The 16,737-nt window shown below is 35.0% G+C and overlaps 1 protein-coding gene across 2 annotated transcripts in view; it reads left to right on the forward strand.

Annotated features, from left to right (window-relative positions):
* The first annotated feature begins 13,528 nt into the window (after window positions 1-13,528).
* NLE1 (notchless homolog 1) overlaps window positions 13,529-16,737 on the forward strand; it is a 48,484-nt gene continuing 45,275 nt past the window's right edge. For both annotated transcript variants that reach the window (XM_053707355.1, XM_053707356.1), the window contains exons 1-6: window positions 13,529-13,645; window positions 14,022-14,158; window positions 14,430-14,647; window positions 14,853-14,932; window positions 15,769-15,845; window positions 16,222-16,319. In XM_053707355.1, the coding sequence (XP_053563330.1) occupies window positions 14,024-14,158; window positions 14,430-14,647; window positions 14,853-14,932; window positions 15,769-15,845; window positions 16,222-16,319 (608 nt within the window). In that variant the 5' untranslated portion in view covers window positions 13,529-13,645; window positions 14,022-14,023. The remainder of the gene's footprint in view (window positions 13,646-14,021; window positions 14,159-14,429; window positions 14,648-14,852; window positions 14,933-15,768; window positions 15,846-16,221; window positions 16,320-16,737) is intronic.

A 16,737-nucleotide genomic window follows, 5' to 3' on the forward strand; every position in this document is an offset into this window, starting at 1 on the left:
GGGGTGCCCCCTTTCCCCACTTCTGTTTAATCTAGCCCTAGAGCCACTTATACATCTTATAAAAAAAAACACACTTGGTATATCGTTGGGGGGATATAAATATAAATATCAAAATGGCAATATTTGCAAATGACATCTTACTTTTTGTATCTGAACCAGAAACATATGTGGATAAGATTATAGATTGTATTTCTTTATTTGGTAGTATATCAGGATATAAGATAAATACTAATAAATCTCAGATACTATGGTTGTATAAAAAACCAGAGCAAAAAACAAAATATATATTCAAGGAAGTTGAGGAAGCGCTGACCTATTTGGAGATAAAAATATCCAACAATCCAAGCAAAATATATCTCCTGAATTATATACCCCTAATTAAAAAAATAGTAAAGGATTTAAAAATTTGGCAACAACTTAATTTAAATTTGACAGGCAGGATTCATGTAATTAAAATATCTATTCTTCCCAGGTTGCTATATCCTATCCATATGTTACTATTAAGAATTCCCAATAAAGATCTTAAAATATTGAATGCTGCAATTAGAAATTTTATATGGAAAAGACAAAAATCTAGGATAAGTATATCCAATTTACAAATGTCAACTAAAAAACTGGGATGGAGTATGCCAAATATAAAACTATATAATTGGGCAGCAATGGCAAGATATAATATTGAATGGCTTACAGGCAAAGAAAAATATACTAACTTAATTTTGGATCAACAACTTATTTCACCTTTATAAATTTCTTATTTAAGTCATGCCGAGACAAATGAAATTCCTAAAAATATTAAGTCACATATAGTATATCACGATTATTTGACAACATCGAAGCTTATTTGTAGACACCTTGGGGAGAATTATAGATACTCACAATATATTCCTATTAAAGGGAACCCCAAATTTCCAATGGGAAATAATAATACATTCTGTAATTGGAATTCCTTTGGTATTCATAAAATTGGAGATCTATTTAAAGGGAATAGTAATGAAATATACTCTATTAAGGAACTTTCTGATAAATTTCAGATTAAAATGAAAAATAATTTCTCCTATGTTCAGATTAATTCTTATCTTAAAAAGGTAAATAGGTGTGTTCCAACAGGAATAAAAGTGAATAATATCACAATAATATGTGAAAAATATATTAAAGGAAGATTCAAATTAACTAATATATATAATAAACTAATTGATAAGATTGAAGAGAGAAATATTCCAAAAATTATTGAAAAATGGAAACATGCTACAGACTCAATAGCAACTAAAGATCAGTTATACAATAGTATCAATATAGTTAAACTACATTGGCTAGTGATTTGAGAGAGTCACAACAGAGAATAGTACATAATGATTATATCACAATAACTAAGAGATGTAAATGGACAAAAGAAATAAATCCTGTATGCCCGAAATGTCTACCTAATTTAGCACATTACTTCTGGGATTGTCCTAAAGTACGCCAATATTGGATTAAGATATCATATTGGATTTCAAAGTTACTTAAAATAAAGGTATCCTTCGATAAGAACTCTATACTACTATTACAAATCTCCCAAAAACTGAACTCTAATTATAGAGCTTTTCTCATTACTACGCTATTAATAGCAAGGAAGATAATTACCAAATTGTGGATAGATAAAGAGTCCTTCCTTTCATGAATTTAGCAAAGCAATTTATAATCAACTTATAATAGAAAAATATGACGTTCTCAATGATATAAAAAGTAGGAAGGAAACTTTTATTACGAAATGGGAGTTATACATTAAATCATTGAGGATAGAGATTCAGAATATAGTATACAAAGGAATATTGTGAACAAACAAGGTAATACATTTAGATCCTATCTAACTTTATAAATGTATTGATTATTGGACTTGGAACACCAATGTAAAACTGTCAAAGTGTTTGATGTATTTCTCAATAAGCTGTATATGTAATATGATTTTAATGCATATTTAATGTATGTTGTATGATTTGCAATAAAAAAAAAGAATGCTCAAGCAAGTGATCAGTAACGTAGTAAGAGAATCATCATCATCTGCAAAAATAGAGATGTTGCTATTTGAAAGGACAGTCTAGTCCAAAATTATTATTATTATCATTTATTTGTATAGCACCGCCAAATTCCGTAGCGCTGGGTACAATGATAGGGGTATACAATGACAAAGATTTGTGATAAAATACAAAACATAACAAAACTAAACAAATCTAGCACAGGAGGAAGAGGGCCCTGCTCCGGAGAGCTCACAGTCTATAGGTTTAGGGTGCAGAGACATAAGGTTGGGGTAGTTTATGATTCAGATTCATTTTAAATTACTTTCCAATTGACTTTTATCGCCAATTTTGCTTTGTTCTCTTTGTATTCTTAGTTGAAACAATTTCCTCTTTACTCTAAAAAATGAGACCTAGAAAGGACTGCCTCAATTTGAGGAAGGAATTACTATAATTCACCTAATATCATCTATTTTTCAAGCACATGCTACACTATCTTTAATACACTTGCAAAAAATTGTAGGCCTTAAGGCTGGAGATTTTTTTTGTATTTTAAGAGGAGGAGACATTAAAACTCACATGATATGACCAGACACCCACATTTGTTAATGTCCACATAAACATTTAGAGCACAATGCAACTCTTTTGCATCCAAATGAACTCTTCAAAAACACTATAATTTTGTTTCAACTACTGATACCATCCAATAAGCCTGTCATCTGCAACCATGAAAAGATGTAATAAAGACACAAATAACACTAAATTGTTAGGACAGCCACATACATATTCTGCCTCTAAATATGGGCCTAAGCACAGACCTATGTACAAAGAAGGCAGCTCTGTTGTTAATGAGGATTTTTGCTAGCAAGGCATGATGTATTTTGTGCAATACCCCAAATAGGCTTCAGTTATTATTTCTTGATTAGTTAATATTAAAATCATATTTCAAGAAATGCTTAAATATGCTCTAATAAGTTAAGGAAGAACATAACTGAGATTGTAAAGCAGAACAAATGTTGATGTTTTAAAATTTAGTGATATATCTCCCAAGGCAAACAATTAACAAGTCTCATAACTATAAACATCAGTATATAATAGGAAAAATAAAAATTAACCCTATGTTTGAAGAATACACCCTCTGAATATTGAGAGATATATTACCAGTTGGTCATAATAGGCTTGTTTTCTAAACGGTATGTCAGAGGTTCATAATGCCCATATCACCTATAAATGTTGCTACAATTCAAGACGTCCTTCATAGTCAATAAGAAACGTATTAGGCTCACTTAAGGAAGGTAAAACAATATTGTAGGAATTGTGATTTTCCAACACCAGTACCGCTGAGATTGATTCTAAGTAAAACAGACATGTTAGGAGAAATAAAGAACTATGAGTTTAGTAACATATTTTAACTGGCACTTTCCAAGGACCTTGAAGTTAATTTGGGTGTTATTCTAGGAATCTTTTACACAAATTCAGTTTGCCTTAATTAAGTACTTGGGGTTGTCGCTGTTATATTCCTTGTAGTGTTCATCTAACTGCTTTTGCTAGAGGCAGGAATATTCTTTTAACTATGTTGGGTATTTTTTTACTCTTATTTTCCAATGACACCTCACACAGTAGATTACCAGTATTTTGTTTTTCTTAAACAAGTGTTATGCAAAATAAATGTGTGTTTATAAAAGAGAATGATATGTAGCTATATAAATACCTGCATTTGCTTCCATTAAACCTACAAAGACAGGCATGGTTTCAAATTCTTTCTTCACACAAAATGAACTTTAACTTGAATACCAAGCGAGGAAAGGCTATCACATTCTAAAAGAGAGATTTGTCAAACATAATACATTGTAGCTAACTTCAGTAGATAGAGCCATTAATTGTCCCCTAACATATGCGACACTCTAAGTTAGTTATGGAAGTATTGTTGGGCTGTCAGCAGCCAGGACGGCAAAGCTTACATAGTTCCAAAAATAATGTGTCTCTAATTTTTGTCAGGATCGCAATTCTTTAGTACTGCTAAATGTATGCGACTTTTAAAGGATCACTGCTCTTCGTTATTTGGAAACTCTTTTAGCTCAGATGTATTTTTTGTATGTTTTGAGCTATGAGCCTCTTGTATGTAACGCTTGCCAAGCTGCTATTGAACTATATTACTCCTAGCTCTTATGCATCAAGACATATCTTGTTGTAGCCCTGTATATTGTTATCTACATTTTTTTCCCTGTGTTTCATATTTATTATCCACATAAGGCCTTGTTGTAATGGTCTCTTCAAATAACTCTCCTAACAGCTCCATAGCCAATGTTTTTTTCTTTTTGATAATCCTATTTGCAGCATTGATAATATATTGCTAAGAGTGGCCCTGTTTGTACCAATTGTCCCTTTCTATATCCAGAATTAGTGAACCGCGGTCCAAAGGTGGCTGCTACTTCTTACTTTAGGGAATTCATCTAAATTAGTATATGTTATTTGGAGGGCTCTTCCCCATGTATATAGCAATTACAAATTGAGGTTTCTTATTTTCTTTATCTTATAACTACAGACATTATGTCAGATGTAGAGTCAAGATATTATTGACTCTTAGAAATTTAACAGCTTTTCTGACTGCTATTTAAGTTCTATGCATATGTTTTTCATTGTCTATAAATATTGATTTGTAGGGTACCATGTCTGTAATTCTGGTTTTCTTGCCTCTTGGCTAAAAAATAAGATTGAATGTACACATAATATAATAGTATAGTAGAAATATATAATATAAACAAGAGTATGGAGAGAGAGAAAAAGGATGTCTAGTTGCTAACAGTATAACTATATTTCTGCTATTACTCCATACATTACAGTAGAATTAAATATACCTGCACTAAAGAAATGCCTATTGCAGAGGGAATAGATATATAATGAAAAATCACAGTATCTGGATATCGAATCATAAGTTTAGCAAACAAATTAATAGGATAATAATGTGCAAGTGTACATATATTTTGAAGTAAAAAATAGTCTGATATGAAACTTAATAGATAATCTTGGTATTTAAGAGCAACATGAAACCCTTGTATACATATAATACAGTGTAAGAAATAACCACCAAGAAAAAAAAATATAGCAATTAGAACATCCTAAGATTATTAAGCAGAGAGGACACACCCAACATTAGAATGGAGTGACTCTGTCTGTCTCCAGTGCTTTTAAAACAGGTTATAACAGTAGACACTAGAGAAGTATGCTCCTAAAACAATTAAGATATATAGTATATTCCAAAACTGTTTTACCATGAATAATGAAACACTTTACATTGCAATCTCAAAATGTTTCCTTGTCCTTTATGGTAAAGAAATTAATTACTTTTTTATTATTATTATTGTTTGGTGGATCGCACTAGAGGAACTGCAATGGGGTTAATTTTAATTGGTGGATGATTGTTTGTGGAGAGTGTTTGTGGTTAAGGTTAATTGCGCAGGGGGGGGGGGGTCGTGCACCTCCCTGAAATGAGTCTTTGCAGGTTGGGATGTCTGAAAGTGGACATGCAGGTGTCAGGAAGGATAATCTTAGACTATGTAAGCCCCTACAGTTCTGTGTTATGGGTAGGAGAAAACATTATAATTAGATATTGTTACAGATCTTGAATTGGAGGCCAGTTTCATTTGGATAGTGTATATTAACTCCCCAGTTGGACTTACTTATAACTTCACTGCTCCACAACCTGCAAATGAGTTAAACACATAGTTAAAGTACCACAGTACTACTCTGGAGTCACAGAGAACTGTCTTGAGTGAAAACTGCAGGGCCAAACAGTATTGTTAGTCACGTGATCCAGTTGTACCGAGCAGCACTTCAACTATTTGCCAGAGTTAAACAAATAGCATTACAGGGTCAATAGTAAAACAACCTAAACTCTGCCCTTGTTCACTGGCTAGGATTATTTTTAGTGCAGGGTCTGTGTATTTGCAGTTATGACTAACTTGCAGTGGGGAAACCCAGGTCAGCGTGGATAGTTTAGGTGTAGAGTGACAATGTAGAAAGGATAATTGAGGAGGGTTGCAGTGTTAAAGTATTGGGATGGTTAAGACAGTGGAGGCAAAACGAGGCTGTAGTTGGCTTCTTATTAGGCCAGCTTCTTATTCGCTGATGTTGGCTTCTTATTCAACAAGCTACTTATTGGGCAACTGATTACAATTAGACAAAAAAAGCTGTTTAAACAAAATATCTACAATCATTTTTATTTTAAATAAAATAGACTTTCCCAAAACCTAAATAAACTTACATTTTATACAAATACATGTTATAAAGATGGTAAACATGGCACAATTTTGGTTATGTTTTGAATAAGTAACTTGTATATTGAAAGGGTTAAAATCTTTTGGGCCACTGATTTATGTAAGGATATATACAAGGTGTAAGCCCCTTCACAGAATCCACATGTTTTCAGACTGGCCCAACAGTTTCTATGGCAAACAAACTGGTACCAACCTTGCTACTTCATATATTTTACCTTTTCTGAATAAGTAACTGGTATTTTAAAAGGGTTAAAATCTTTTGGGCCACTCATTTCTGTGTGTATATATACAGGGCATGAATCCCTTCATACAATCCACATGTTTTCAGACTGGCCCAATGCCTTTTCATGACAAACAAACTGGTGCCAAACTTGCAACTTAAAATATTTTACCTTTTCTGAATAAGTAACTGGTGCTTTTAAAGGGTTAAAATCCTTTGGGCCACTAATTTCTGTGTGGATATATACAGGGCATAAGCCCCTTCATACAATCCACATGTTTTCAGACTGGCCCAATGCCTTTTTGTAGTTAAAAAAAATGGTGCCAACCTTGCCACTTTATATATTTTACCTTTTCTGAATAAGTAACTGGTATTTTAAAAAGGGTTAAAATCATTTGGGCCACTCATTTATGTGTGGATAAATACAGGGATTGAGCCCCTTCATAGAACAGACGTTCTCAGCCTCGTCCAACGGTTTCTATGGCAAACTGGTGCCAACCTTGCCATTTAATATATTTTTCCTTTTCTAAATAGGTAGTATTTTAAAAGGGTTAAAATCCTTTGGGCCACTCATTTCTGTGTGGATATATACAGGGAGTGAGTCCCTTCATACAATCCACATGTTTTCAGACTGGCTCAACAGTTTCTATGACAAACTGGTGCCAACCTTGCCACTTCATATATTTACCATTTCTGAATAAGTAGCTGGTATATTGAAAGGGTTAAAATAATTTAGGCCACTCATTTCTGTGTGGATATATACAGGTCCTGTTCTCAGCCTGGCCCAAAGCTATTTATGGCAAATAAACTGGTGCCAACCTTGCCACTTCATATATTTTACCTTTTCTGGTATTTTGAAAGGGGTAAAATCCTTTGGGCTACTCATTTCTGTGTGGATATATACAGGGTGTGAAACCCTTCATACAATCCACGTTTTCAGACTGGCCCAATGCCTTTTTATGGCAAACAGACTGGTGCCAAACTTGCAACTTCATATATTTTACCTTTTCTGAATAAGTAACTGGTATTTTGAAAGGGTTAAAATCATTTGGGCCACTAATTGCTGTGTGGATATATACAGGGCTTGAGCCTCTTCATACAATCCACAAGTTTTCAGACTGGCCCAGCGGTTTCTATAGCAAACAAACTGGTGCCAACCTTGCCACTCATATTTTACCTGGGCCACTCATTTTTGTGTGGATTTATATAGGTCCTGAGTCCCTTCATAGGATAGACATGTTCTCCGCCTGGCCCAACGCTATTTATGGCAAATAAACTGGTGCCAACCTTGCCACTTCATAAATTTTACATTTTCTGAATAAGTAATTGGTATTTTGCAAGGGTTAAAATCATTTGGGCCATTCATTTATGTGTGGAGATATAAAAGGCTTGAGCTCCTTAATAGGACAGACCTGTTCTCAGCCTGGCCCAATGGATTTTATGGTAAGTAAACTGGTGCCAACCTTGCTACTTAATATATTTACCCTTTTCTGAATAAGTAGTATTTTAAAAGGATTAAAATCCTTTGGGCCACTAGTTTCTGTCTAGAAATATACAGGGCTTGAGCATCTTTATACAATCCACATGTTTTCAGACTGGCCCAATGGTTTCTATAGCAAGCAAACTGGTACCAACCTTGCCACTTCATATATTTTACCTTTTCTGAATAAGTAACTTGTATTTTGAAAGGGTTAAAATCCTTTGGGCCATTCATAGGGCAGACATGTTCTCAGCCTGGCCCAACTGTTTCTATGGCAAATAAACTGGTGCCAACCTTGCCACTTAATATATTTCCACTTTTTTGAATAAGTAGTATTTTAAAAGAGTTAAAATCCTTTGGGCCACTAAATTCTGTATAGATATATACAGGGTGTGAGACCCTTCATACAATCCACAATTTTTTAGATTGACCCAACGGTTTCTATAGCAAACAAACTGAAGCCAACCTTGCCACTTCATATATTTTCCATTTTCTGAAAAATATCATTTGGACCACTCATTTCTGTGTGGATATAAACAGGTCCTGTATATATCCACACAGAAATGAGTGGCCCAAAGGATTTTAACCCTTTTAAAATACTACTTATTCAAAAAAGGAAAAATATATTAAGTGGAAATGTTGGCACCAGTTTGTTTACCACAGAAACCGTTGGGCCAGGCTGAGAAAATGTCAGTCCTATAAAGGGGCTCAAGCCCTGTATTTATCCACACATAAATGAGTGGCCCAAAGGATTTTAACCCTTTTAAAATGCCAGTTATTTATTAAGAAAAGGTAAAATATATGAAGTGCAAAGTTGGCACCAGTTTTTCCCCTAGAAACCGTTGGGCCAGTCGGAAAACATGTGGATTGTATGAAGGGGCTCACACCCTGTATATATTCACTCAGAAATGAGTGGCCCAAAGGATTTAAACCCTTGCAAAATACTACTTATTCTGAAAAAGTAAAATACATGAATTGGCAAGGTGGGCACCAGTTTGTTTGCCCTAGAAACCATTGGGCCAGTCTGAAAACATGTTGATTGTATGAAGAGGCTCATGCCCTGTATATATACACACATAAATGAGTGGCCCAAAGGATTTTAACCCTTTCAAAATACCAGTTACTTATTTAGAAAATGTAAAATATATGAAGTGGCAAGGTTGGCACCAGGTTATTTGCTATAAATAGCGTTGGGCCAGGCTGAGAACATATCTGTCCTATGAATTGTCTCAGGACCTGTATATATCCACACAGAAATGAGTGGCCCTAAGGATTTTAACCCTTTCAAAATACCAGTTACTTATTCAGAATAGGTAAACTATATGAGGTGGCAATGTTGGCACCAGTTTGCCATAATAAAGCATTGGGCCAGTCTGACAACATGTGGATTGCATGAAGGGGTTCATGCCCTGAATATATCCACACAGAAATTAGTGGCTCAATTGATTTTAACCCTTTCAAAATACCATTTACTTATTCAGAAAAGGTAAAATATATTAAGTGGCAAGGTTGGCACCAGTTTGTTTGTCATAGAAATCGTTGGGTCAGTCTAAAAACATGTGGATCACATGAAGGGACCTCACGCCCTGTATATATCCACACAGAATGAGTGTCCCAAAGGATTTTAAACGGACACTAAACCCAATTTTTTATTTATTTCATGATTCAGATAGAGCATGCAATTTTAAGCAACTTTCTAATGTACTCCTATTATCAATTTTTCTTTGCTTTTTTGCTATCTTTATTTAAAAAGCAGGAATGTGATGCATAGGAGCCGGCCCAATTTTGGTTGAGAACCTGGGTTATACTTGCTTATTGGTGAGTAAATGTAAGCCTCTAATAAGCAAGCGCTATCCATGGTGCTGAACCTAAAATGGGCTGGATGCTAAGATTTACATTCATGCTTTTAAAATAAGCATAGCAAGAGAACAAAGAAAAATGGATTATAGGAGTAAATTAGAAAGTTGATTAAAATGTCATGCTCTATCTGAATCATGAAATAAAAAATGTGGGTTCCCTTAAACCCATTTAAAATACTACTTATTCAGAAAAGGAAAAATAGATTAAGTGGCAAGGTTGGCACCAGTTTGCCATAGAAACCATTGGGCAAGTCTGAAAACATGTGGATTGTATGAAGTGGCTCACGCCCTGTATATATCCACACAGAAATGAGTGTCCCAAAGGATTTTAACCCTTGCAACATACCAGTTACTTATTCAGGAAAGGTAAAATATATGAAGTGGCAAGTTTGGCACTAGTTTATTTGCCATAAATTGCGTTGGGCCAGGCTGAGAACATGTCTATCCTATGAAGGGGTTCACATCCTGTATATATCCACATAGAAATGAGTGGCCCAAAGGATTTTAACCCTTTTAGAAATACCAGTTACTTATTCAGAAAAGTTAAAATATATGAAGTGACAAGGTTGGCACCAGTTTGCCACAAATAGCGTTGGGCCAGGCTGAGAACATGTTTGTCCTATGAAGGGGCTCAGGACCTGTATATATCCACACAGAAATGAGTGGCCCAAATGATTTTAGCCCTTTAAAAAAAAAAAAACAGTTACTTATTCAGAAAAGGTAATATATATGAAGTGGCAAGGTTGGCACCATTTTGTTTGTCATAGAAACATATGGATTGTATAAAGGGACTCACATCCTGTATATATCCACACAGAAATGAGTAGCCAAAAGTATTTTAACCCATTTAAAATACTACTTATTTTAGAAAAAAGAAAAATATATTAAGTGGCAAGGTTGGCACCAGTTTGTTTGCCATAGAAACCGTTTGGCCAGGCTGAGAACATGTCTGCCCTATGAAGGTGCTAAAGCCCTGTATTTAACCACACATAAATTAGTGGCCCAAATTATTTTAACCCTTTCAAAATACCAGTTACTTATTCAGAAAAGGTAAAATATATGAAGTGGCAAGTTTGGCACCAGTTTGTATGCCATAAAAAGGCATTGGACCAGTCTGTGTGGATTGTATGAAGGGATTCAAGCCCTGTATACATATATAAATATATATATATATATATATATATATATATATATATATACACACAGAAATGAGTGGCCCTAAGGATTTTAACCCTTCTAAAATACCAGTTACTTACTCAGAAAAGGTAAAATATATGAAGTGGCAAGGTTGGCACCAGTTTGTTTGCCATAGAAACCGTTGGGCCAGTCTGAAAACATGTGGATTCTGAGAAGGGGGTCACACCCTGTATACAGGTGAAACTCGAAAAATTGGAATATTGTGCAAAAGTTCATTTATTTCACTAATGCAACTTAAAGGGTGAAACTAATATATGAGATAGACTCATTACATGCAAAGCAAGATAGTTCAAGCCGTGATTTGTCATAATTGTGATGATTATAGCTTACAGCTCATGAAAACCCCAAATCCACAATCTCAGAAATTTAGAATATCACATGCAATCAATAAAACAAGGATTGTACATAGAACAATATCGGACCTCTGAAAAGTAAAAGCATGCATACTGTATATACTCAGTACTTGGTTTGGGACCCTTTTGCAGCAATTACTGCCTCAATGCGGCGTGGCATGGAAGCTATCAGCCTGTGGCACTGCTGAGGTGTTATGGAAGACCAGGATGCTTCAACAGCGGTCTTCAGCATTGTCCGGTCTCATGTCTCTCATCTTTCTCTTAGCAATGCCCCATAGATTCTCTATGGGGTTCAGGTCAGGCAAGTTTGCTGGCCAATCAAGCACAGTAATCCCACGGTCATTGAACCAGGTTTTGGTGCTTTTGGCAGTGTGGGCAGGTGCCAAGTCCTGCTTGAAAATTAAGTCAGCATCCCCATAGAGCTCGTCTGCGGAAGGAAGCATGAAGTGCTCCAAAATCTCCTGGTAGACGGCTGCGTTGACCCTGGACTTAATGAAGCACAGTGGACCAACACCAGCAGATGACATGGCTCCCCAAATCAACACAGACTGTGAAAACTTCACACTGGACTTCAAGCATCTTGCAGTGTGTGCCTCTCCACTCTTCCTCCATACTCTGGGTCCTTGGTTTCCAAATGAGATGCAAAATTTGCTCTCATCAGAAAAGAGGACTTTGGACCACTGAGCAACAGACCAGGTCTGTTTTTCTTTAGCCCAGGTAAGACGCTTCTGACGTTATTTGTTGTTCAGGAGTGGCTTGACAAGAGGAATACGACATTTGAAGTCCATGTCCAGGATCTGTCTGTGTGTGGTGGCTCTTGTGAAAGTCCCCAACACTTTTGAATGGCCTTTTCCTGACAATCATCTCCAGGCTACGGTCATCCCTGCTGCTTGTGCACCTTTTTCTTCCACACTTTTCCCTTCCACATAACTTTCTATTAATGTGCTTTGATACAGCACTTTGGGAACATCCAACTTCTTTTGCAATTACCTTTTGAGGCTTTCCCTCCTTATGGAGGGTGTCAATGATGGTTTTCTGCACAACTGTCAGGTCAGCAGTCTTTCACATGATTGTGATTCCTACTGAACCAGACTGAGAGAACATTTAAAAGCTCAGGAACCCTATGCAGGTGTTATGGCTTAATTAGCTGATTAGAGTGGGACACTTTGAGCCTAGAATATTGCACCTTTTCACAATATTCTAATTTTCTGAGATTGTGGATTTGGGGTTTTCATGAGCTGTAAGCCATAATCATCACAATTATGACAAATCACGGCTTGAACTATCTTGCTTTGCATGTAATGAGTCTATCTCATATATTAGTTTCACCTTTTAAGTTACATTAGTGAAATAAATTAACTTTTGCACAATATTCGAATTTTTCGAGTTTCACCTGTATATCGTTACATAAATTAGTGGTCCAAATTATTTTAAGCTTTTCAATATACAAGTTACTTATTCAAAACATAACCAAAATTGTGCCATGTTTACCATCTATTTCTTGCACTATAACACATGTATTTGTATAAAATGTAAGTTTTTTGTTTAGGTTTTGGGAAAGTCTATTATTTTATTTAAAATAAAATTAATTGTAGATATTTTGTTTAAACTGATTTTGTGTCTGATTGTAATCAGTTACCCAATAAGAAGATGGCTTAATAAGAAGCCAACTTCAGCCTCGTGAAAGGCATGTGTTTTTTTTTTTTTGTTGAGGGGCTGTTGGGCATAGGTATTGCTAGGAAGCTGCGTGAGCCACTCAACCACATGATGGCTCACCACCGTATTCCAACTGAGTGGTCAGCCAGTAGCAGATCCAAAAAGGGATCTATCATCTATGCCTATGAGGGAAATCCCCTTAAATGGCCACCACGGAGTTATAAAATAGCCATAATCTGAATCGGTCTGAGACATAATTTAGTTAAACACTTTTTGCTTCTATAAAAGTCTTAACGTTGCTTCCTGTTTTGTTTTTTTAAATAGTTGTAAGTGATATTTTCAGAAATTACCCTCTATTATGAATCACCAGCTCTACTACAATCAACTATCTCCCAAAACGCTTGCTCCTCCAACAGCATACGCGGTGCTACAGCTAGAAAACTCACAAAACTCCTGTCAGACGCTCCCTACAACTCTATGGTACTTACGCCGCGGTGGCTGATGATGTCATTCTCTTCCTTACACGTGCTTGCAGTAAATACGGCTGGTCCTGTTACTGAGCTGCTAGAGGCTTGAGTATTATGGAATATTAGCTTTTGCTGCTTGCAAGTAAGGCGATTTAGCATTTGTTTTTATAAACAGCCCAGAGATTACGATTATAGGCTGCTTTATTGCATAGTTCATATGTGTTGTTTATGCATATTGTGCTTGTCAGTAAAATTAGAACTAGCTTGAATGAACTATTTTGCATCTGAAAATCAAAGATAAAAAGCTCGCATGAACTACATATTTGAGGCAGTCAGTATGCGTTACTGCTTACATTTTGCTTTCATCATTCATAGGATGCAAACTTTATAATGTCCGTTATTAATCACAATATTATGTGTGCTAAAATGTATTTTATTGGAAGTCTCTGCAATTTGTCTAGTAGCTTTGGTGGCAGCAATTTGAAAACTTGCTAATACATTTGTGTTTTTGATCACAGTCATGAAGGACGACGTTGGAAGACTTTTGATTCAATTTAAGGATGAAAATGGAGAAGTTCTTGGAACCCCCTTTGATGTACCTGTGGATATAACACCTGATAAACTTCAGCTAGTCTGTAATGCCCTTTTACTGCAGGTATAACTGTTTATCTCATTATTATCTACATCAGACACAGGTTCAGATACAAGCAATTATTATTTATGTTCTTATTGTTTTATAAAACTGATAGTTATTGTAAACATTATAACTCATGTGCCATCAAATAAATGTTTTGTTGATTATAACTTTAGCTCACCTATAGTTTACATTGTTATCACAAATTTTGTACAATCAAGGCAAATTAACTTCTTCATAGACAGTAAATATTTGTGTGTACATATTTGTTTTTTCTTCATTGTGTGTGAAGGAGGATCCTCTACCATTGGCCTTCTATGTCCACGACTTGGAGATAATCGATTCTCTTGACAAGACTTTAGAAAAGCAGACTGTGGAAACAGAAAGGGTGTTGGACATAATATATCAACCACAAGCTGTATTCAAAGTTCGTGCTGTAACACGTTGCACTAGTTCCTTGGAAGGACATACTGAGGCAGTCATCTCCGTAGCATTCAGCCCAACTGGAAAGTAAGTGAGGACATTGTCAAAAATGCACAGTGTTTTTATATATTAGTTGGTATTTATGTTAACTGGCTAGTAGCAGTCATACTAAATGTTATACATCCCACACAAACCATGGCTTGAAAGGCTAAAACTTCTGAAAGAACCAGTAGTGTTTTTATTATGTATGATATATATATATATATATATATAACAACAATTTCTATTTCAGATACTTGGCCAGTGGATCAGGGGACACAACAGTTCGGTTCTGGGATCTCAGCACAGAAACACCCCATTTTACATCCAAAGGTGAGTAAAACAATGGCTGGTAATTTGGGGCATAACAAGTAACAGGATCTTGCATTCCATTTATGACATCCTCAGCATTCTCCTGATGTTTTGGGTATCCCCAAGTCACCCCCCCCCCCCTCATGTAATAAAAAAAACACCTTAATTGTCCCTTTCCTATTAGTGAACACAATAATCCATGCTAATGTTACCCCCCTATTACTTTTCTTTTTGTGTATTACTGTTACTTTTACAATTGTTTTGGTTTTAATTCCCTTACAGTTATATAATATATTTAGTGTTTGTGTTAGTTCTTTAGTTTCATTGAAAAGGTAATAATATAGTTTTTGCTATTTTTTGGGATCTGCTGAATAATGTAATACTATGTTGTAATAAAGGAAATAAAATAAAAGTTGATTTTCTTCTGACTATTTTTCATTGCAGTTAAAATTGCATGTTATGCAGTGGATCTCTTTTAGTGTAATACAGCAAATTGTCTGCCATAGTCTTTCATTAAAAATGAAATAATATAAGGAAACATATTTGAAACCATCAGCGTAAAACATGTAACTGTTGTGTATTCAACTTCAATTGAATTAATTTTGAATTTTACTTTCATATTTATTAAGGAGCTTAATTGTTTATTTAATAGACGCACATTTGAACGTTGTGTGTTATTGTCTACAGTGTGGAAACTTTTAAAAGTGATTTTGTAAATTTTCTTGCCCACAGGAGTTTGAGAACTTTTTTAATAACTAATGGATATGTTTTCATAGATGCTTGCCAACTTTTTTTTTTTTTTAAATCTGCTTGATTATGGATATAATAATTTTGAAAGTTATTTTTTCAAACTCTAGGACACACACACTGGGTGCTCAGTATTGCTTGGTCCCCAGACGGCAAAAAACTTGCATCAGGCTGTAAAAATAGTCAGGTGTGTATTTTGTTGCTTCACATGTCAATATTAATGCATATGTGCAATGTACTGTTATATGGTATCTGAACACTTGTTTGCTTGTCCCTGATAGATTTTTGAAAGAAGATTGCAGAATATTATTCCATATTATTGTTGTTATTATTATTAGATCTTATATTTTCACATATGGGCTTATCTTTAGTTTTTTTTAGATATTTAATCATTCATTATGATGTTTGCTTATTAATTTTTTTTTTTGTTTTTTTTGGGGGGGGTTCATGTGACCTTACATGAACTCGCTTACCAAAATCATATTTTACTTCCTCTTGTTTATTTTCTTTAATATATAATTACATGCTATACATTTTGCTGTTAACGTGTTGTGGTGTTTCAGATAATCATCTGGGATCCTAATACAGGAAAGCAGATTGGCAAAACATTAGTAGGACACTCAAAGTGGATAACATCCTTGTGCTGGGAGCCTCTTCACCTGTAAGTAAGCTGTTTCTTTTCTTGGATTATTAATAGCTGACCATGAAGAATATTATTGTTGTGTTTGTTTTTAAAAATTAAAAAAAAAGTTTTTATAGCTCTCATCTTGCAGAGAACACAAGCATTTTAGGCAGTTTTGTTGATCCAAAACTGCATTATCCATTTTTATTTTGTTTGCAGTTTTTTTTTTACAATGTGTCACAGCATGTGTGAAGTATGATATATGCATGAATACTTCAATATTAGGGACACCCCTACTAATTATTGAGTTTAGGTCACATCCATTGCTAACATGTGCAAAAACCCAGCACACAGCTAAACATTGGCAATACAATGGGTCATACTGAGGAGCTCAGTAATTTTAAATGTGGCACTATCATAGGATTCCACCTTTGCTACAAGTTCGTTTGTGAATTTT

The sequence above is a fragment of the Bombina bombina genome, chromosome 3, assembly GCF_027579735.1.
Source record: "Bombina bombina isolate aBomBom1 chromosome 3, aBomBom1.pri, whole genome shotgun sequence".
In the NCBI taxonomy this organism is placed as follows: domain Eukaryota; kingdom Metazoa; phylum Chordata; class Amphibia; order Anura; family Bombinatoridae; genus Bombina; species Bombina bombina.